This window comes from Aotus nancymaae, unplaced genomic scaffold (assembly GCF_030222135.1).
Source record: "Aotus nancymaae isolate 86718 unplaced genomic scaffold, 86718_ANA_hifiasm-v0.15.2.pri h1tg000014l, whole genome shotgun sequence".
NCBI lineage: Eukaryota > Metazoa > Chordata > Mammalia > Primates > Aotidae > Aotus > Aotus nancymaae.
Genome location: NW_026988425.1, coordinates 69,575,247 through 69,599,038, shown reverse-complemented (window position 1 = coordinate 69,599,038; position 23,792 = coordinate 69,575,247). Strand labels below are relative to the sequence as shown.

The following is a 23,792-nucleotide window of genomic DNA, read 5'->3' as shown; positions in this document are numbered from 1 at the left end:
AGTCAATAGAGTGAATCAGTAACCAAGAGAATGGGAAAAAATTTTTGCAGTTTACCCATCTGACAAAGGGCTGATATCCAGAATTTACAAAGAACTAAAACAGATTTACAAGAAAAAAGCAAACAAGCCCATTCAAAAGTGGGCAAAGGATATGAACAGACACTTTACAAAAGAAGATATACATGAGGCCAACAAATGTGAAAAAATGCTCATCATCACTGGTCATTAGAGAAATGCAAATCAAAACTACATTGAGATACCATCTCGTGCCAGTCAGAATGGCGATCATTTAAAAATCTGGAGACAACAGATGCTGGAGAGGATGTGGAGAAATAGAAACACTTTTACACTGTTGGTGGGAGTGTAAATTAGTTCAACCATTGTGGAAGACAGTGTGGCGATTCCTCAAGGACCTAGAAATAGAAATTCCATTTGACCCAGCAATCCCAGTACTGGCTATCTATCCAAAGGATTATAAATCGTTCTACTATAAGGACACATGCACACGAATGTTCACTGCAGCACAGTTTACAATAGCAAAGACCTGGAACCAACCCAAATGCCCATCGATGATAGACTGGACAGGGAAAATGTGGCACATATACACCATGGAATATTATGCAGCCATCAAAAACGATGAGTTGGCGTCCTTTGTAGGGACATGGATGAACCTGGAAACCATCATTCTCAGCAAACTGACACAAGAACACAAAATCAAACACCACATGTTCTCACTCATAGGTGGGTGTTGAACAATGAGAACACATGGACACAGGGAGGGGAGCACTACACACTGGGGTCTATCGGGGGGAAATAGGGGAGGGACAGTGGGGGGTGGGGATTTGGGGAGAGATAGCATGAGGAGAAATGCCACATATGGGTGAAGGGGAGGAAGGCAGCAAATCACACTGCCACGTGTGTACCTATGCAACAATCTTGCATGTTCTTCACATGTACCCCAAAACCTAAAATGCAATAAAAAAAAAAAATAAAAAATAGAGTATATTTTGTAAAAAAAAAAAAAAAAAAAAGAGAGAGAGAGAGAGAACCAACACACACTGTGTGACTCCATGCACCCAAGTCAGAAACCTGGCCCACATTTAATTCCAGTGCTTCCAGTGATTTGGGGTTAATGCTAAACTTCTGAACTAAATCTAAACCTTAGTTTCTGTGCTTACAGAAATGGTGAGCAACTCTCTCAGTTCATTGAGCAAGTTCATTGTCTGAACAACATGCATTCACTGGCACCTCCTGTGGTGGCAAAAAAAAAAAAAAAAAAAAGAAACGTGTTGCCGGAAGATTCTTGAGACCAAGTCACTTGCTTTCGCTCCAGGTCCCATAAATTTCTTCTCCCAGACTGGAGTCAGGCAGTGATTCTCATCTCTTGCCTTTGCATTGACATTGAATGTGCAACTTTTTGAAATGCACAGGATAGCCAGGCGCAGTGTCTCACGCCTGTAATCCCAACACTTTGGGAGGCCAAGGTGGGCAGATCACTTGATGTGAGGAGTTCAAGATCAGCCTGGTCAACATGGTGAAACCCAATCTCTACTAAAAATACAAAGATCAGTCAGGCATGGTGGTGAGCACCTATAATCCTAGCTACTGGGGAGGCTGAGGCAGGAGAATTGCTTGAACTTTGGAGGCTGAGTTTGCAGTGAGCCAAGATCATGCCACGGCACACTAGCCTAGGTAACACAGAGAGACTCCATGTCAAAATAAAATAGAATAAAATAAAAATGCACAGGCTGGGCAGACCCCATGAGACTGTGATTCCACAGCTCTGGCACAGAACTCCACAGGAGATTCTAGCATCCATCCCTGTAAAGTCAGTGTGGGGAGTGCTGTGTGTACTCTACCTTCCTTAGCTAAAAAGTTGCAGTGTAAATTAAACTGACAAAGAACACCGATATAGTTTTTCTGAAGGTCTCTGGATCTAGCAGAGAACTGAAACCCAAGTTCATGTTGAGATTTCACCTATGGGATCTTATTTAATTCTTAAAACAACCTTGAATGAACCATCAGGGAAATGCAAATCAAGCCATGTGAGATACCACTTCACACCCACAAGAATGGTTATAATCAAAAAGACAGACAATAACAAGTGTTGGTGAGAACATGGAGAAATAGAGATCCTCATACATGCTGATGGGAAGAGAAACTGGTACAGCCACTTTGGAGAAAATGTAGTGATTCCTCAGTTAAACACATAGTTACCATACAATGTAGCAGTTCTACTCCTAGTATATACCCAAGAGAAATAAAAACAGATGTCCACACAAAAACCTGTGCAAGAATGTTCACAGCAATATTACTCAGAAGAGCCAAAACAACCCAAATGTCCATCAATGGATGAACAGATAAACAAAATATAGTGTGACCATACAATGTAATATTATTTGACAGTCAAGAGGAATGCAGTACTGATACATACTTCAATGAGAATGAACCACGAAACATTATGCTAAATGAAAGAAGCCAGACACAAACGCTACATATCGTATGAACCCATCTATAGGAAATGTCCATAATAGGCAAGTCTATAGTGCCTGAAAATACATTAAAATGGTCGCCACAGGTTCCTGTGGCAGGAGTGGGGAGGGGTGGGGATTGGAACTGACTGCTAATAGATTCAGGGTTTCTTTTGGGAGTGTTGGAAATTATCGAGAATTAGCAGTAATGGTTTTACAACATAGTGAGTGTACTAAAAGCACAGAACTGTGCACTTTAAAATGGTTAATTTTATGTTTTGCTAATTATATCTCAATTTCCAAGAAAAAGTCAGTTACATGACACTTTACATCTTGTGAATGGTATTCTATAGCAGTATCTGTGTGCCAGAGTACAATATTCCAAGCACTAGATAGAACTGGTGAATGCGTGTCCCACCTTTGGTCTAGGTTTACTAAAATTCTGACACTAATTTTTCTTTTATCCAACTGCTTGCAAGAAAGATGAATTCTGTATTTGATTCTGTCTCCTACCAGTGAAACATATGGCTTAACTAGAAAGAAAATTTACACATTACATTGATTAAATTGAGAACATAAGCTCTGTAAAGAGTATTTTGAGTTGGGCTTTCCTATAGTCAGCCACTTAATTTACAAACTTATGTAAACTCTTACAGACCTCTCTCTTCCACCCTTTCCTTTCCCTCTGTCAGCTTCTCTTTCCCCTGCTTCCTAAAAAGAATGTTCTGCCAAAACCTGGACATCATTCCAGACTTTTCTATCTCCCACACCTGCCTTGCCCAAACATCAAATTGCTACCTAATTGTAAAATAAAAATATATGCCCTCTTATCGCACTACTTGAATCCAGACCCTCTTCATCTACCACCCAAGTCATTATAAATTCTGCTGAAATTGATCTTCCACACTAATGAACTCACAGCTCGGACTGTGACATTCTCCTGTTTAAAATCCTCCCCGCGAACAGCTTGATAAATCTTTCTTCAGCCTGACAAAGGAGAAACTCCAAACTCTGGCCCTCATCTTTCATTTTCTCCATTTCTGACACCTGCTACGTGTCTTCCACACATGCTTTACACAGAACTACTTGAATGGTGGTCCTCAAGTATTTTACCCCCTCAACGTTTGCTCATGTTGGTCCCTCTGCTTAGAACCTCTCCTTCCCTCCTGTCCCAGCTACACACCAAGTTAATCCCTGTTTGTCTTTTAAGGTTACACTCAGACATCCAGACACTGCATTATTGGAGAAGCCACTTCCATGCAAAGTGGGTTCCATGCTCTTCCTTCATGCTTCCATGGAACACTTTCCCTCTCCCAGACATTGCAGAACTGTAGCAGATACTTGTGTAGGGGAGGCACGTTCCAAAACAGCCCCCAAGGATTCCCACGTCTTCATATTCATGCCCTTGTGTAATACTCTTACATAATGTGACTACCATCTTACTGATAATAGAGACTGTCTCTTTTGCTGGCTTTGATGAAACATACTGCTATGTTGGGCAGGACAGTGTGGCAAAGAACTGAGGGTGGTCTCCAGCCAACAGCCAGCAAGGAGCTAAATCTCTCAGTCTAACAGCCATCTGAAAAGTGAATCCTACTAACAACCATGTAAATAAGTTTAGAAGATGTTTTCCAATCAAGCCTTCACGTAAGACCCTGCCCTAGCCAACATCTTGACTGCAGCCTTGTAAGACACCCTGGAGTACAGGACCCAGATGAGCCATGCCTGTACTCCTGACCCAGAGCAACTAATAATAAATGTGTGTCTTAAGCCTTTAAGTCGTGGTAATGTGTTATACAGCAATCAATATCTGCTTGTGTGTTATCCCCTTCAACTACTCCAAGTAAGTATAAACTCACCTAGGGAAGCAACCATCCTATTCAACTTTGTATTCCTAAGTCTAATGCAGGTGCTTGGTGCCCAGTTAGACCCTCAATGTACGTTTGTTTAACTGAACCAGTCTGCCCCAAAGTTTCCGCATATTTGACCTGAACCTTGCTTCCCCCTCCTAAACCGAGGCAGGTAACCAACTCTGTCTTCCACTCTGAGTGACTCACAGCATGGTTAACACACTCCCCCTCCAAGAGTATCTCCTACGGACATGCACAGGTCACTTCCTCCATATTTCAGTTCCCATCTGTACCTCCAAAATTTTGCTATGAATCTAATTCACATTTGCTCTCTCATGGGTGCCTTTGCTTCTGACAGTCTTTCTTTTCCTGCCTCACCCAAACTTTGTCACACTACCTCACTCACTCATGTACAACCTGTGAGCCAAGAAACCTCCTTGAGCATTGCTAGTTGATAAAGCTGATATATTTATATAAGGAAAAAGAACAAGGTCAGTTTGAAAATTATATTGGATACAAGAAAGCACTACAGGAAAAGTATCATTATGAATCAGATACGTGATTCTATCACAAAGATGGAATCTAATTTCTGAAACATACAAAAGAATACATCTATGAATTCCATAGCTAAAGTGGGGGAAAAAAAAAACTTGATTTTAGGTCTTGATGACTAATATCAAAATAAGGTACAATTATGCTCTATGCTCTCATGAAGGCTCAAGGAAGTTCTTGATGACAATCAGTGATGCAGATCTCCCTGTGGCATTCTGTAGGTGCTGGCCGGGTTCATGCCAGTGTAAGCACACAGAACTGTAATGTAAGTGGACAGGTAGAAATGAAGATGAACAGGCAGCCACTATTCTCCTCAAACCGTTTTGCTACCATAATAAGGGACGAGAATTACCATGTCCAACAGATGCAAGACAAACCTCCTCTAGAAAATTTGTCTCAGAGATCTCACACCTCCATGAAAATGAAACTATAACTGGGTTAAAAGCAGAAAAAAGTACATTTTACTTAGAAAATCCTCTGAGATTAAGATCAAGATTTAGCTTGAGCTAAAACTATATTACTATTTTATAATTACTAGACAATTAAAGGGTCCAAGGGAAGTCTTGGTATGATAGGCAGAAGTTAATGCTCTGGATAGAGAAATATGTTCTGGAAAACATGATTTCACTATTGTACAAAAAAAATTAGACTAGATGATATGAAAATATATAGGCATAGGGCCATTCTCTGTATCAACATTACAATAGCAAAAATTGCTGGAAATAATCCCCCAAAAAATATCAATAAGGAACTGGCTGAATAAACCAAAGTACAGCCACATAATGGTATACTATGCAGCTATAAGTAGGAACAAGGAGTATCTTTATGAACTATGATGGAATGATCTCCAGGATATGTGTTAAGTGAAAAAAGGAAAATGGAGAAAAGTGAGTTCTGCAGAACATATGTTAATGTGTATTTTAAACAATGGTAGGAAAAGCATAACATTTCAAAATACAATGACCAATAAGGCAGAGGGCAAAGAATGCAAGAGACGGAGGCAAAATCTAAATGTCTCTGAATATACCGTATTTTACATTGAAGCCTATAAATAATTTATGATATTATAACACTAAATTAAACATTAAAGAAGACCACATCAAAAGTAAAATAAAATAAATAATCCTAACCGTATTGTGCTAATCACTAACTGGCCCCTTGTTAGTAGAATAACCAACCAAAAAGGAACTGATTCAAACAACTTAAAAACACAGTAATTTGCCTGATCACCCCTAGCAGGATAAACCCTAATGTCACAAGTCACTGGAAAAAAATTAAACTGTTTTCAGTGTTCATATTGGTCATGAAGTTGTGTTGATCACTGTTATTCTGAGGCGTGTGTGTGTGTGTGCACACACGTGCGTGTGTGGTGCATGTGGGATCTAACAAATGAGGAATCATCATGATTATGTTAAGAACTAGGATTTATGTCATGGGAAAGAGGAAGTAGAAACGTAACACTGATGAGGTTAAAGAAAAGCCTTGTAGTCCTAAATTTAAACTGGATGAATAAGTATACACTCACAGTATATTTTTATCTTTCAAAAGCATTTATTTCCTGGCTATGTCCACTTAAAAAGCCCAGGAGCAATGACCAGTCCATTAGCAATGAGCACCCCAGATCATGCCTCTAAATACCATTCTTCAAAAAAATAATTAGGTTCCTGGGAGAAAAGACTAATTCTAAATCAGAGACAGGGAATGTACGCAACAAACCTGGAACATCTTGTCAGTCCAAAAAGCAGGAAATCTGTCAAATATTACTAATAGACTATGAAAAGGACACGGGAGCCAAGTGGCTACTCCCATAGACAAAGTCCAGACAATTGAGCATCAGTAAGGACAATAACTGCAATGAACTACGACACATATAATATTTATAAACTGATAATTTTATAGCAATTCTAAAATCATCACCGGCTACCTTTGGAAGATGCTAGGAAATCAACTCATTATTTTGAAAACTGGAAAATAGAAGAGTAGAATCAAGTATTTGCTCTGCCTTTCCCATAGGAACTGTACCTCAGAATAACCAACTATTTGATGGAGGGAAGTTTCTCTTTATAGAGACATTCCAGAAGTATTGTAGAAAGAATGATACAATACTTCCAGAGACTATAAACTGCTAACACTCTAGGCTGACAATCCCTAAGGAATTAATTGATCTAGGCAACAATCATCAGTGGCTGCTAAGGTCACCAAAAGAGACACAGCCAGACATCATGTGCCTCTTGATGAAGGTCCATGACGTTACCTGTAAAGTAGTCTTCCCAAAAGAAACATTTCAGGTTAAGTAAACCTGAATCCTATCAAGCCTCTAGATCTAACTACCAATGTACAGGGAATACAAGGCCAGGGAGTGTGGTTAATGATACCACAGGAATGTAATCAGCAAAGTCCAGACTGTGGGAAACTCTGCTGGACAAATGACCCAGTTTTTTCAACAAACAAATTGTCAGAGTAAAAGAAAGAGAGGAAGGGGAACCCACAGATTAAAAGATTCTTAAGAAACATATCAATTGATTGTAATAAGTGGAGCTTATTTGAAAGATGATTTTAAAAAAATCTTTAAATGAAAATGTTTATGAGATAGGGAAACTTGAACACTGTCTTGGTATTCAATAATATCAAGAAAGTATTTTAATTTAGGGATTTGCTAATAGTATTGGCGGTTGTATTTTCTAAACAGTCCTTATCTTTCAGTGTTACATGCTGAACTAGCTACAGCTGAAATAAGAGGCTGCTTTAGATTTGCTTTAAAAGAATCCCAAAGTATGGGGGAAAGTAGGAGGCATAAATAAAACAGTAGTCTTAATTTTGTTACTGTTGAAGCTGGGGATGTACAGGTGAGGTTTCATTATCCTATTCTCTCTACCTCTGTATACATTTGAACTTTTCCATAATAAAAAATGTTCAATGATGAGCCTTCAAAAATTGGCTTGTATATTATTATCAATAATGAGTGACACTTATTGAGAGTTACAGTCAAAGCCAGCAATGGTACATATATTGATTATATCATCTTCACAGCAACTCTATGAGGATGGAACTTTCACTATCCTTATTTTTCTATCCTTATACAGAAGAAATTGAAGATTGAAGAAGCTAAGCCACAGAACCAAGTAGATGGTACACATAAGACTACAGCATAGTTCTCTGACATCAGATCCCAAGTGTCCAGTGAGAAAAACAGAAACCATTTTACATATATTAAGAAGAGATACCACTGCACAGAACTGTTTACAAAGGTGTTGGAAGGTATGGATGAACAAAAGAAAGATGGAGATAGAGCTGGAGAAACTAAAAAGATAAAGCAGTAACATCCAGAGACTATAAACTGCTAACACCCTGGGCTGACACCCACTACCCCACACTCACGCTGATCAGCAGGGGGGCTGGCACCATCACCACTCAGGTGCACCACTGCTGCTTAGCAGGGGCACTGCTATTGCCTGTTCCTTTCTCTCACATTCCAATTTCCTGCCAGTATCTCCTACCCGTGGAATCTAAAAGGAGACCATCTGGCAAAGTAATCTGGAAGATGCAGCTTGCGGACTTCTAGCCTCATACAATAAAAAGGGAAAAATGGAAAAGCAAAAATGGAGCTACAAACTAAGAGACAAAAAACCAACATGACTACTGTGCTATACTTTTCAAGTTGCAATGTCAAATTGTAATTGCTTGACTTAGAACCTTGATGTAAATTTCACTTTCTTCCTCCCTTTTTCCATCATGGTAGCTACTTGTGTGGTCATTATGCACTTGAGATGTGGGTAGTCCCTACTGAGATGCAGTGTGATCATAAAATACATTCCAGACTTTAAGAACTTAGACCCAAAAAAAGAGAAAGAATGTAAACTATCTCATTAAAAAATATATATTGAGTACATGTCAAAATAATATTTTTAATATAGTGGCTAAATGAACATGTATTAAAATTAATTTACCTGCTTATTTTAAGTTTTAAAAATGTGATTCATAAAAAATTTATAAATTATATGTGCAGGTTACATCTGGGTCACATTTTATTTCTATTGGGTAATGCTGCTGCTTTAGAGCTTCAACCCAAAGCAAGCCTTATCTGGCAGTCTCTGAACCATAACACCCAAGGGTATTCTCAGTCATCAACTCCACCAGACTTTATAGTCCTTCTTAATCCGTTCTCTTGGATCCTATTTGTGTCTGGAAGCTTTTAACTCCAGGCTTCGAAAGCCTGACCTTATTTCTGCTTCTGGACCCTGTCCATGGCCATACAGTTGTCTGCTCCTTGGCTTTTTCTTAGAGACTTCAACTGACTTAGCCCTCACGCTTACAGTTCTTCATGCTCTCCCAGTAGGAGCGTCTCACCTGGAAGAGACCAATTCCCAGTCCCTAACTCCTGCCGGGCAGCTGGCCCTCAGTCAATACACTGCCTTCCCACAGAAGACGACAACATAGGGCACAAAAATGGAAGCTGCTGAAAGGTGGAACTACGTCGTCGTCATTTTTTATCCCTCCAAACCTAGCGTAGTGCCTAATATAAGGCAGGAAATACACACACAGGTACTGGAGAACCTAGCGGATTTACAGGGACAATACCTCTGTCATAGTTGTACCAATCCTTTTGGTGGTGGATCATCCCCACCGTGCAAGGAGGAGTCATGCAGCTTCTCCAAAGCCACAAAGTTTGTATAGGGCAGAGGTAGAACTCAAGCTGGAGTTCAGTGAGTACCTTTTTTTCCCCACCAGATTACCCTTTGGTAGCCACAAAAATCATAGCAAAGGAGCTGCAAGAGGGCCTTGTGCAAAGCCTCCTTTCAAAAGCTCCACGATGTTTGGGGCCTTGGCATGACTGGAGAGGGCTAGGTGGACACCAGGACGTGCCTCCACCCCCAGGGTGGTCAGTGGAGTCCTCACCTACAAAGAAGGAGTTTCAAATATGGGTACACTCAACTTAGCTGGAACTGCTTCTTCAAGAAAATTGCCTCACCAACTCAAATAATCTCCCTTCAGTCAAAACTGGGCAGTCTGAGCACAAATAGGTTTAATAACCGCAATGCATCAACACATCAAATACATGTAATCCCGTAACAATCCGTAATGATACTAAGCAAATTAACACGCAAAAAAAACTCACCTTAGGAGTCACCTTAGGAGAATGCTAGGGAATCAACTCTTGAAAAAAGTTTCTTGAGACATTCCAATGAATACATGAAGACAAAATGATAGCATATTACCATTTTACATCCTCTAATGACTAAAGGATATAACCAATGATCGTTAATAAGAGTTAGAATCACAGAAAAGAGACAACCAAACATTGTATGTTTCTTGCTGCAAGAATACAATATCATCTAAAATATATTCTTGCCCCACTCCCACCCCACAAAACTTACTGTAATCTGATCAAACCTCTAAATCAAACTAGTTTCTAGCAAACACAGAAGGCAAGGACACACGTTAGATGCGTCACGGGAAAGCAATAAATAAACTTTAGATTGGAGGAATATATACAGGACAAACAACCCAGCTTCTTCAACAAACAAATTGCAAGTATATAGAAAAGAGAGATGGGAAGGGGAAGTTACAGATGAAAAGAGACTTCAGAGGCACAGCAACCAACTGCAATGAGTGAAGTTACTGTTTTGATACCAACAAACACTAAAAGGAAAAGTAGTCAGACAATTAGAAAAGTGTAATTGGTATTAAGTTGTCATATTTTTGGTGCATAATGGTTTTATGATTTATTTTTAAAAACAGAGTTAAAAGATACCTACTGAGCTATTTGTGGATGAAACAGAAAATAAGTGCCACAAAGAAGCTAGACATACCTCTTTTTACCTGGAGATAAAATAGGACAATGAAAACAGGACAGCTGAGCAGATGTAGCTCTGAGTCCCTAGCTGTGTGATCTTGGTCAAGCCACTTGAGCCGCCTGTGCCTCCACTTCCTCCCTAGCAATGTGAGGTTAATAACACCACCTGAGCCCCTCAGCTTTCCAGCACACCACGGATCACTAAAGATAACTACTCCCTAAAGGAACTTCACAAATTCTCCCTCATCTGCTTCATCAGCCTCTAATTAAACCCACTTCTCCCAAAGGACACCCATATACAAGAAACAGGAGTTCTAATTCAATTTTATGTTTCTTTCACAGCAATATTGTTTTAACCATGTAAATATATTCCAGCTACATAATAGGCTAAAATTTTTTTGTGCTAACCTAGAAACCTAAATGCCACATTGTTTCTATATGAAAGTCTTCAACATTGTTTCCATATGAAAATCTATACATTGTTTCTATATGAAAGTCTTTCACTAATAGCAACTAGGTGCCTTACAAACTAATGTTTGTCATACAGTCTGCATATAAAAATGAACGCTGCCTTTCACGTTCATCCAAAACATTTCCTGGTTGTGTTTTAGAATTTTAATTTCTCACTTTTAATAGAATAAGAGGTTCTGGTCTTTTGCTCCACCTCCTTCTCCCTTCTTGAAAATCTCAACAAAATCTGCAAAACTCCCCTCTACCACTGCCCTTAGGGAGATGAGGCTAAGTGGATCATAATCCCTTGCTCTCACCTGCTCTTCTAAAGGGATGAAGCCTCCATGCTCAGTAACCCAGTCCCAGGGCCTGACAGTCCTAATGGGCCAGATCACTGCAGAGAACAGCCTGGGCGCCAGAGAGCTTACCCTGGGCTCCACATGTGACTGAGAAGAAGTGCAGGGCAGCAACCACAAGGACAGGAGGACCTGCAGGAATCTACTGGATGAGGAGGGGTCCTAAAACTGGCTTCACAGACCTAGCACTATAGATGTGGGAGGGGGAGAGCAGGAAATCTCCTGCAAACTTACCCACCTAAGTGTTCTGTCCCAGAAACACTTCCCAGAGCAGGGTGTGTGCATGTGTACGTGTGTGTGTGCATGTTTATGCGTGTGCCTGTGTGTGTTTGTGTGCATGTGTGTGTGTGTGTGTGTGCAGGTTTGAGGCGGCACATGACAGATGGATCTGGGGTGAAAGGTGGTATCAACCCAATGCTTGCACAGCCACAGACTAAGCTGATCTTTGCTCCCTTCAGTCTTTATTTGGCCATCCTTCTTTTGAGTATCACACTCTTGACTGTGGGGGAAAGAGACTTCTAGTTCCAACTAAGGCTCAGTTCCAAACACTGTTGGTGGTTTTTGTTTCCTCGCAGAGACCCCATTTCTCAGCCGATGCTGTCAATCAGTTTTTTAAGCTGAAAATGGGTGTGTCCCATAAGGCCCTAGGACCACTAGTGGGTGAGGTGTGGATTGTTGGGTCATCACTGGCCTTCATAAATGCAGGTGTCTCTTCATGTGGTCACTGCTCTCGCCTGTAGCCCCCTCAGCAGGATCCCTGGAGTGGCCAAAAGCCCTGGCTATCCTGAACCCCAGTCACCAACTTCCAGTTCTGGAGCTTTAATGTTATTCGTGGTTCTGATGTCTGAAAAACGGCACCTTTTTCTTCATATGGTGCCCTGGGTGATAGGTTGCTTTAAAATCAATCATGTATCTTCCTATAAAAATTTCCAAAATTCAGGGTCTTGTCTCAGTTTTGTGACTCACACAGGCAACTGAGTCCCTGGAGCTAATCATTACATCTTTCTATTTGAAACAAAACAGGTTTCAGATTTACAGTGTATCATTTTCCCCAACAATATACTGTGTCTGACAGCACCCAAAATGCAGCAATACTAAAACCAACAGAGCTCACGCAAACTGCTTCGAAGAGCAATTAGAAACTGAGGAGGCTTCAGGTTACAAGTCTATATACTAAAGAAGAATTTCACAGAGAACCTCAGGATAACACCAAGGCCTTGACCTTTAAATTCTGCTGAGTGCAGGCTCGACAGTCCTGGAACCCAAATCCCAGCCTGGGCCTTCGACTGGCAAGATTCTACTACGTTGTCTTCTTTGGAAATCCAACTGAAGCAGACGAAACCCATGTCTGTGGCAGCATTTTCCAAGGCTTTGGGATGACACATCCCTCTATAAATCGTTAGTCATCTACTGGCCAAATCAATGTACTTGAAAGTGTGGGATACATTTTCCATAAAGATACAATGACATGTTTCAAAAATATCTAAATCTAAATAACCAAAATCTCATTTTAATTACCAAAACAGTAATAATAGTGACCATAAAAATAAGAGCAGCCACTATTTGTACAACATGTACAAAGTGCCAGGCACTGTGTTCAGTGAAAATAATGACATGTTGTGCCAGAGCTTCTCACATTTTGTATGCATTTTTTATTCTTCTCCAACTTCAAAACACTCTAGTTCAAGTTAATAGAAGGGATGACAGTGGATACGTGAAAGGAAAAATCTCACTCCCGAAGTCCCCTGCTCCCCTTCCCTCTGCCTGTTTATCATCCTTCTGCTCTAAATAACTGCAGTTCCAGGACCAGCCACACTTGGGGCTTCAGGCTGTGTGGCCACAGGCCTGAGTGTGCAACACACTTAAGGGGTGGGATCATGGGGTGAGAGACCATCTGGACCCTCTTGCCTTCAAACTTCGGTCCTCACCTTGGGCAATGTATCCCACCTTTTGCAGCCCCATTTGCCTCATTTCTAAAGTGAAAATAACAATGTGTAGCTCATAGCAGATCAGGCAGAAATAATGCAGATTTGGTGAAACAATGTATATAAAGTGCTCAGCAAATAGCGAGAACTTCAATAACAGCTAATATTATTATAGCTATCCTGTTTACCTTGTTACAAAATGTACAAACCAGGCATGAAAACTTAAATCGCCTTGGAAACAAGAGGCAACCATGAAATAGTCTTACTTTCATTGATGGATTATCCAAAAGCAAAATAGTTTCTTGATTTTATTACAGCAAACACAAGCTTCTTAAAGCAAATTTTGAGCAGAGCTGGATAATTCTACATCAGGAACGACTTTTCTGTGCATTGTCCCTAAGGAGGTAGAAAGGAGGGGGTGAAAGAAGTCAACGGTAAAGAGTAAAGCAGAAAAATCCTAAATAAAAGCTGGCTATTATTGGCTGATGTGAGAAAAACATAGACTGGGGAAGGAGCAATGAACAACTAATTCTAAACAAATATGTACTACAGCTTATTAAAAAGTAATGTTTTTGGCCAGGGGTGGTGGCTCACGCCTATAATCCCAGCACTTTGGGGACCAAGGCAGGTGGATAGCTTGAGCTCAGGAGTTTGAGATCAGCCTGGGTAATATGGTGAAACCCTGTCTCTACAGAAAATACCAAAAAATTAGCCGGGCATAATGGCACCACCTGTAGTCCCAGCTACTCAGGAGGCTGAGGCCGGAGGATCGCTTGAGCCTGGGAGGCGGAGGTTGCAGTGAACTGAGATAACACCATTGCACTCCAGCCTGGTGACAGAGTGAGACCTGATCTAAAAAAAAAAGAAAAAGAAAAAAGTAGTTCTTCCTATTAAAACATAACTACCAAGGCTTCCATCGTAGGGTAAAGGTAACACCTATCTTTAGAAATGAACTCCTGGACACATTTTAACATTTTAAAATATGTTCTAAATATACACATTCTTTATTGAAAATATAACCTTATAAGCACATAGCAAAATTTATTTTTTTAAACTTTTTGAGCCTGTGGAGAGAAGGTTATAGAGAGCAGGAAAGTAAGATTGAGGAAAAAATGGAGTAAACTGATAAGGCTGGGTCCTGAGTTTCTTATGAGGAACACGTATTTCTCCCCCATTCCACCCTTGGGCTTTGAGTTCAGAATAGGGAGAAGGACAGCAGGCAGGGAACAGAGGAAGTGATAAAACACATATAATAGCAGTCAAAGGACAGAATGAACTGAAGAGAAGGATATGTTTACAGCAATAACTTGGAGGTCTCCAACCAAGATAATTGGACATATTTTAATATCATTAGTCATCAAACAGGAACTGTAAACTGTGAATTAAGTGGCCATTTTAAAATGCCATTATTTTAGACAATCATCAAAATTGCCCATCTCAATTTGAGTTTATCTATACCGAGGTAGCTCCAGTGACACTGAACATCTCTTACTATCTGTTATGAAGAGCCTTTAAGATATGCTCAGGATATTTTTCATTTGCCCCTCCAGACCCACTCTCCACCCTGCTCAGTACTCTGGAAAATCCCAATCAACAGATTCCTTCTCCCTCTGATTTCCAGATGTGGAAACCAGCAGGAGCTTGATGAAAGGGAGGACAATGGTATGAAGGGATTTACTGCCTTGGCTCTCTCCCTGCCCACTCCTCCTGAAGGCTACAGATTCTCAGGGCTTCCCTGACCTACAGATTTGGTTTCTAAGCTTCCCATAACCACCCTGATATGATTTGGCTGTGTCCCTACCCAAATCTCATCTTGAATTGTAGCTTGCATAATTTCCATGTGTTGTGGAAGGGACCCAGTGGGAGGTAATTGAAGCATGTGGCAGTTCCCCTGTACTGTTCTCATGGTAGTGAATAAGTCTCACAGGATCTGATAGTTTTATAAAGGGAAACCTCTTTCACTTGTTCTCATTCTCTCTTGCCTGCCACCATGTAAGACATGACTTTTGCCTTCCACCATGATTGTGAGGCCTCCCTAGCCATGTGGAACTGTGAGTCCATTAAATCTCTCTTTCTTTATAAATTACCCAGTCTCTGGTATGTCTTTACCAGCAGCATGAAAAGGGACTAATACACACCCTCTCCCCATGACTCTTCTAGGGTGGTAACAGCTCCCTTTTTTTCTAGCCTAGGGGTACTTCAGCATCATTTGTTGTCTTCCCTTCATCCTGCCAAAACATGTGCAGTAGTCCCTTCATTTGATTATTCTCAGTTAACCCTTTTGGATGTGCACTCTATTTCCTGCCCAGACTCTGCCTGATCAGGGTGCAAGGAAGGACTGGTTGCTTGGTCTTGCCTCATTTGGTGCTGGGTTTACAAAGTTACCTACGGCCCTCTGATTGGTCACCACAGCCTGCTGAATAGAATAGAAAGTAAAGAGCTTCTATTCTTCAATCAGAAGTCTCAACCTGGTTCAACAGCTGTCACCTTTGTGGAACCCCTAAATTCTAGATTTATCTTGCCTGTCTGGCCCCAGTGTTCCCACCTGCTCCCTCCAACTTTGCTGGTTTTCCAAACTCTGGACTCTGTCTTCCCACCTGGTTCCATGGGACTCACTCCCTTCTTCCTATTTTGATTACTGGCCTTAATGCATTACCAGTCTAGTGCCACAGAATCTAACCTGCCCTCACCAGCATGTCCTGTCCTGCTGGTGCCCAGGCCATGCCTGGTGGTCACCAGAACAGAACTTCAGTAGAAACTGTATCATCTCTGAACAGCTGGCAGCTTATACTACATTACATCCTGGCTTGAGGACTTATTTACCTTCAAAGGGAAGAATTACCTGATAGTCCTTAACCATTCATAGAACTATTGAAGAAAGTCATGAAAATTAGGAAAATGCACTGATTCATTCTAATTAATGTGTTGGGAAAAGGAGGGACTAAATTGTAACCACATATACAATGGCAGAAGGCAAACTTGGATTTTACGAAATCAGCTTACAGGACTCACTTGAGCTTACTAAACTTTATACTCTATTTTAAAATGAAAAATGATGGTGAAAGGGCTAGCAAGAATTCCAAGAGCTGAGAAGTTAACCTCAAAAAACCAGAGTTGGCTACATGATCCAGCATCCTCCCCACTTACAGACTTTTCAGCCAATCTCAGAGGCTCAGAGTTTGACTTTGTGTACAGGGACAGCAGATTTCCCATACAAAGATGAACTAAGATGAAGGCAGTGCTATGACTAGTACCCCAAATACAGACAGTGTAGTACTATGCACTCTGTTAGAGGTGGCCCTACCTCATTCACCTGGTCAACAGACAGACAATTTAATTCATTAAAAAGCAGCGGTTCTCAAAGTATGGTCCCCAGATCAGCAACACTAGCATCTTCTGGAAGCTTGTTAGAAATTCAAATTCTGAGGTCCCACCCAAGACCTACTAAATCAGAATCTCTGGGAGTGGAGTCCAGTAATCTATATTTTAACAAGCTCTCTAGGCAATTCTGGTGTATACTAAAGTCTGACTTCAAAACACTGACTTAGAAAACAAAAATGACTCTTTCCAAAATAGCTCTACTCCTCCCCCAAATAAAATCTCATTATTATCTATCATAAGGTCAGTGAAATATCTATTTATTTTCCTTTTATATATAGTCAACTCAGGATTATCCTCACAAATTCTGGAATGCCGTGGAACAGAAAATATAGAAGTCACTAATAACTGGTTTAGGCACACCATTTTACAAGAGATTTATCCTTCTCATTAGGCTTTGCTTACCAAATTTCATGGATATCCCCTGAATCCTTAGCACCTACAACAGAGTCTGGCCACAAATACTGAATGAACAAATGAGCACATTCCGTATGAATGGAGGGAAAGCGGGGAGCTGGTGAAGCTGCCATCTGGAAACTAACAATGTCCAGTGTCGGATCCACAAAAGAGTTAACCTACACAGAGGCCATAGTAAGTTGACAGTATTGTCAATAAAGATTCTTTTCTACAACTGGCTGCCTAGTCCCAGATGCTCACAAGTAGGAACAGCTGTTATGAGAAAACTTGTAAGAATCCCTGGTTCTTCTCAGAGAGAGGTTCAACCATCTCCTCTGAGGATTTCTGAACAAAAATTACAAAACTGGCATAATATCAAGAGTGAGCATCCTGCAGGATTCTCCTGTTGGAGTACTATTTTTAAAAAGGCAAGCAAAAGGGAGAGAAATTGCTAGGAAGTTGCATTTTTACAGCAATTGGGAGACAAATCTAACTTCTTACCAGAAATGGAAACCCGTGATATCATTGCACTGCATATGAATTATTAATGCTTATAGTCCCTTTTTTTTTTTTTGCAAATTAGGTATTCAGGAAGGTTCCTGTTGACATCATGTTTGACATCATAATGCTTCATCATTCTAAAAGCTTAATGAGATGAATTATTGCTAGAAAAGAGAGAGAGAGATCAAGCACACATTTTTGCACTCTGGGGAATACCAGAGGCCAAGTAGATAATGAGGATACACTTTATAATTGATGTAAAATGATGGGGGGAAGGGTGCAAACTATCACAACCTACCACCACTGTAAACAGGACCAAATGGTAAAGATTTTACTTTTCCACCTGCGTGCTTTCAAAAGGGGTGGGGCACCACTACGCGCCTAGCAGCTGTCTCAAACTCTTAAGGCAAAAAAAAGAAGAATGCTTAGTCTACAAAAAACGAAAGTAAAATTTCTATAAAATTATCTCAGCAACAAAAGGGCACAGAACATGTGAACTTTAAGACTGGGAAAAGACAATACAACACCGAGTCACAAGGCCTAAAAGGATACTATTAAATAGATGAGGACAATTCTGTGATAATAATTCTGGTCGATTTGCATAAGTGACTCTGGTCTCCAATTTCACTTCAAATATATAGTTTCTGAGATCCACACAATGCAAAGTAGTGTCAGGTCACTGAAGCAGCAGTTTCATTTCCAACATTCCCAGTAATAAGTTAGAGTGAATTAAGCTCTTATTTGGGAATCTTGTTGATAAAGCAAAATGAGTTCAATTCCTACCCAGGTCAAGCCTTTTAACACTTAAGCCAAGTAGCAATGAGACTGACACAAGTTTATACAAGCTGCTAATAATTGGGAATCATTGTCCCTCCAGTTTTTACTTCATTTGGTCTCTAAGTAGCCTCTTTAGGAAAATATTAAAAAATGTAGAGAATGGGTTCATTCATTATTCTTTCTTCTACTGAACAAACATGGAGTAGCTAGAGTTGCCAAGTACTAAATTGAGATTCTTGTTATTCTGGAAAACAAAAATTCACAATTTCTCTTGAGCAACCAAAAAAAGTATCACAAAGTTCATGATGAGTTCATGAGCTGTCACCATTCTGAACTACTGCTTCAGGTCTTCAACAATCAGGCAAAAGGATGCTCTTTACTGATAATATCCCAACTTAATATTTTCACTAAATTTAACATTTTCATTCCTGAATATTGCTTCTAAAGCTAACTTTGTCTGAACAGGGGTGGGGACAGGCAGCTTGAAAAAAGCAAAGTGTAGCGTTCAGCACATGCCCCCGTAACAAATGGGCAACTGGTAGGTTCATATTGTCATGAATCCTAGTCTCTAGTCTTCGGATATGCTATGCTGAGATCACACTGTTAACATTCAATAGTTAGGAGAGAAAGCTTATTCTTGACACATAGTAGGTGCTCAATAAATAGTATTTTTATTATAATGGTGATTATGATTATTGCCAGTTAAACTGCAACCACAAGCAAACATCAGTTAAGCTTCATGTTACAAAATCAGATGCTGTTTAAAAAAAACACTAGGTTCATTAAAAAACTTTTGGACTTCCAGATTGAGGCCAAAACATGTTATCCTTCTCCTCACTCCTCCACTATGGGCTGACTTCATCCAATGAAGACCAAGTTTTTAACTATTAAAAAATACAAATGTGTCTTTGACAAATAATCTATTCTTGGTAATCTATTGACCAGGTAAAGGCTGTGATTCTATCTGACATTACGAGTCATAGAGATGTATTTTTTTTCTCTGTGTACAATGGGATATGCCACTGTCATCTTGTTTGCTATAAGGGAAAAAGACCCAGTGCCCAGATTTACACAATGAAAAGCCTCTCAAATGTAATAGTACTTAGAGAACATACAGGAGGGCACTATTTAAATAATTATTTTTCTTCTGTAATTAAGAAATAAATATTTAACGATTGCTTTAACCATCTAAGCAATTTTTCCCACTTCCTCAAAAATCCCACTCTCCGGAAAGATCAGATGCATGTGCAGAATCATCCTCAGACAGCTGCACTGCACTGGAAACCACGTCCCCTCACGGTGGCTCTGCTGACACTCTGCACTCATGCCCCGGTTCTCTCAATTCTGTCTAGGATGTAGCCACCCCAGAGAAACGCTACAATGACAAACAACAGGTTCCACTCTGCTCGTTCCCACATCTCTTCTCAAAACACGAACACTCATTCATTCACAAATCGCTACGCTCAGTCCCTGTGCTGAGACTCCAGCCTGGCTGGTAATCCCAGGTAAAAATCACAATACGGGGCACTATCTATCCTGATGCTGCAACTGCATCAGTCACCTACAAGGCATGCAAATCCAGCTCAGTGCTCACATTTCATTCAACAGGACTGGCCACCGAAAGCTCTCAATGGTCCCCACCCCTCTTCCTGCATAAACCAAGCCACCGCCTTCCTGCCCTAAGGGAGGAACAGGCCAGCCCACCTGCTTCCCTCTGCGCTCCTTTCCCCGCCCGGTTCCCCAGGACCAGTTAAGGACACTCCCAGGACCCTTCCAAGGGCCTTTTTCTGACCACATTTCCTGGGCCCCCATCATCTCCACAAATGAAAAGTAAACTACTCCTTGGCGACAACCGCTCCAAACCAACCGTGTCACGGTCACTCAACTCCGCCAGGAGCCCCCTACCCGTGCGAGCCCCGCCGACGGGGCGGGCGGCCCCCACCGCGTGTGCCAGCACGGGGCATTTACCTTCACGCTGGTGTAGCTGGTCTGAGTCTCGGCCTCGGCGCTGCTGCAGCAGTGGCGCCTCCGGCCCCTGCTGGTGGTCGCGGCGGGGGCTGCGGAACCCGCGCTGCTGCCGCTGCCCAGCTCAGCACGGGCCCTGCGGACGCGGACAGCGCTGGGGGGTCCTGACGCGAGGCTTGGGGGGATGGCGTCGGCGGCGTCGGTCTGGACGAAGAGGCCAGGCAGGGGTGCCGCGGGGCCCTGCGACACGCTGGTGGTCTGGTGGGGCGAGTTGGACTCGTCCGAGTCCCGGCAGTAGATCACGCCGCTCTGCGAGACATGGATGCTGGGGGCGCAGCCCATCCCTCGGCCGGGCTCCCCCGCGCGCCCGCCTGCGCCCGCGGCAGCCGGGACCCAGCGCACCCGCTGCCACCTGCAGTGAGTGGGCGGCCGCGGCAGCGCCCGGACTGCGCGCCCCCCGGCCTGTGCGTCCGCCGCTCCGTCGGGCTGGCCGCGATGCCCCCGGTCGAGCCTCCAGGGACCGCACGCGTCACCCCAACTTTCCCTTTTGGGCCATCTTCCTCCCCGAGCTGGGGAGCGCGCACACACAGCGCCCCGCGCGCACCAGCGGCCGCCACCCTCCCCACCGCGGAGCCCCAAACACGCTCCCCGAGCCTCCGCCTTCCCCTCCTCCCTCGGCACGGCCCCCGCCGCCGCCCAGCTTGACCTCGCCGGGCTCCCGCACCCGCGGCCCTGGGCCAGGGCGCCTGCCCTCTCGCCCGCCCTCCTGCACCTTCTTTCCCCACTTTCGGTCTGCTCCCGTCCCCTCCCTCCCTCGCTCCCACCCTCCTTCCTCCTCAGGTGCCCCGGCTCCGCGGCCGCAGCCGCCCGGGCCCCACTGCGCCCCTCCGCCCCTCTCGCGGCTCTCCGAGCTCTCCCGACTGGGCAGAGCGTGCCCGCGGCTCGGCTCCGCCACGGGGCCCCTGTGCACGGCAGCTGGCACCGCGCCACGGCGCCGTCCCCTCCTCCTCCACTGTCCAGAGGCCTCGTCTCTTCTGCACTCATCCCGACGCCGCCCCCCGCGCCCCAGCCCCTCTTCCCCTGAAGGGCCTTGTAAGCCACTCGCTTTTCACCAACACATTTTCACACTTCCCTGAGCTAAACACCAGGAGGCCCCTCCCGAAATGGCAGGGACCCTACAGCCCGGGCCCACCCACCGCGCTTGCTCCCCTCTCAACACAGCTGGGGAGTGATGGAGAGACCTCATGGTTCCGTCCTCTTCCCCCAGCCCCACCGCCTACTCCGAAGGCTGAGTTGGATGGTGACCCAGTCTTCAGAAGAAGCCCATTCCATCTCTACTCATAGTTTGGAAGTTCGTGCCAAGGGATGGGAGGCCCTGCGGAGGAAGGAACCCTTGAACACACGTTCCCCTAAGATCCAGGGAAAGAACAGAAAGAAGCTGTGTGATGGTTCTTTGCTTGCTCCCCCAGTTTCCACCTCTTCCTTGGGTGTCAATAAATGTTCACGCTGGTTTCTACCCCATCCAGCCGCCCATGTCAACTGCTCTTCCTCACACTCGGCTGGTCAGTCAACAAGGCCTTCCCTCACTCCCCTTGGTGAGGCACCCACAGACTAGGCTGCGCTGGAGGAACGGAAGAATGCCTTCAGAAGGATGGCTGCTGTCCATCCTTCCCTTGCGAACTCTGAGTTACAGCTGCGAGACACCACTGCCCATTCAGTCACTGGTTCCCACAGTAATTCCTGCCCGATTGCCACAATGGCACAGCGATAATTAGATGGCCTAAGAAAGGATTTTATCTAGAGTTGCTTATACAAAAAAGGGCAAAAACAGAGGCTGAATGCAAGGCACAAAGAAGTATCCAATGTTAAGGGTTTTTTTTTTTTAATTTTCCTTTGTCTTCCTGTACCAGTCTTGGATGTGACTGGATGAAGACTTCAAAAGAAAGTTTCTAACCTTCACAGAGAAGCAAGGTATCACTCTCAATCCCAAATTCAGATATACAGAGAGTCTAACCTTATTCTTCTACTTTTGCCTCTCTTCTCAGTTTAGCTCTCTCTGTTTTTGATACAAAAATTTCCATCTCCAGCTAACCTGGAAAAAGTCTATGCTGTATTTTTTAATGGACAGGCAAATTGCTCATAAAATTTCTGCACAGATTGGGTCCTCCTAGAAGCAGATTCTGAGATGGTATTCAGCCGCCAGAGGAAGGCTTTTTAGGAAGTGTTCTTGTAGTCAACATTTGTGGAAGGAAATAAAGGGAGGGAAAGGAGGGAGGCAAGTTAGAGCAGAGGGTGAAATTGACCAAGCCTTAGGCCTCCCTGCAGGGAGGATTCTGAAGCTGGGATGACACTTCAGAGTGGTTCTGAGTTGGGACTAGGTTCTGAGTTGTTCTGATGGGCCTTTATATCCCAGCATGGACCAGTCTTTACATGCAGGCCACCTCAGTGACCTTGGGCAAGGTGGTTCTCTTCAGCTGAGGCACTGCCCCTAGGAGATGTCAGCTGAGCCAAGGGCTTTCTGCTCGCAGCACTCCCAGTAGCTGGAGGAGTAAGTCCTTTCCTGGCATCATAGCCTCCACCACAGTTCCCTTCCAGGCTGCCTGAGGTCTGTGCTTGCTTGCCCCATCCAGGCCTATAAGAACACCACATTAAATGGTTGAGACTGAGCTATGGAGACAGTCATTCATTTAAAACTAAGCCTCATAGCTACCATCTGCTCTACTTCCAAAGGACAAATTAATACCTGGGAAAACAACATCAGAGTTAAATTGCAAAATCACTGGTCTCTATACTAGTCCCTGATGTAATGGTGAAGTCAGGGTTTAATAATTCCTAAAGCTTATCTGTGATTCTCTCATATATCCTCATTTCAGTCATTACCTTTCATGGAGCTACCAATGACAGCCCTCACATATTGACACTTAGAGCCATGCGAATTCTCATGGCACATGTCTACTTTTTCACAGTTTTCTCTAGGAATTCGATGAAACCACCCAGAGAAAGGCACCAGTCACTCACTGAGGCTTTGAAAGGCAAGAAGACGATGATAAAATAGAAATTACAACCAATCTTCTGGCGGAAAACATTAGGAGCTGAATCATGAAGCTACAAGTCACCCAGAAACAAATTTAGGTTGACCTTTCTACATTAAAAATAAGGATAATTAAGCCTTGAAAGAGAAGGTGACCTCAAGGCAGCTAGTGAATAGGACTAGGCTGCTTTAGTGGGTTAACTGAACATTTCATATTAGGACCGGTGTCTTTCACTGAGTGCAACTTCTTTGTTGGAACAGAAGATAGAAGGGGAAATGCACTAGATATACATTTTTCTTCCCATTCCCAAAGCAGCCAGTAGCACAAACACATCTTCAACTGCCA

At 42.9% G+C, this 23,792-nt stretch overlaps 1 protein-coding gene across 5 annotated transcripts in view; it reads right to left on the bottom strand.

The window, feature by feature from the left end:
- The window catches only part of PDE8B (phosphodiesterase 8B), a 220,883-nt gene extending 199,880 nt beyond the window's left edge, over positions 1–21,003 (bottom strand). For all 5 annotated transcript variants that reach the window (XM_012462126.3, XM_064376066.1, XM_012462127.3 and 2 more), the window contains exon 1: positions 20,419–21,003. In XM_012462126.3, the coding sequence (XP_012317549.1) occupies positions 20,419–20,757 (339 nt within the window). In that variant the 5' untranslated portion in view covers positions 20,758–21,003. The remainder of the gene's footprint in view (positions 1–20,418) is intronic.
- Positions 21,004–23,792: the final 2,789 nt, after the last annotated feature.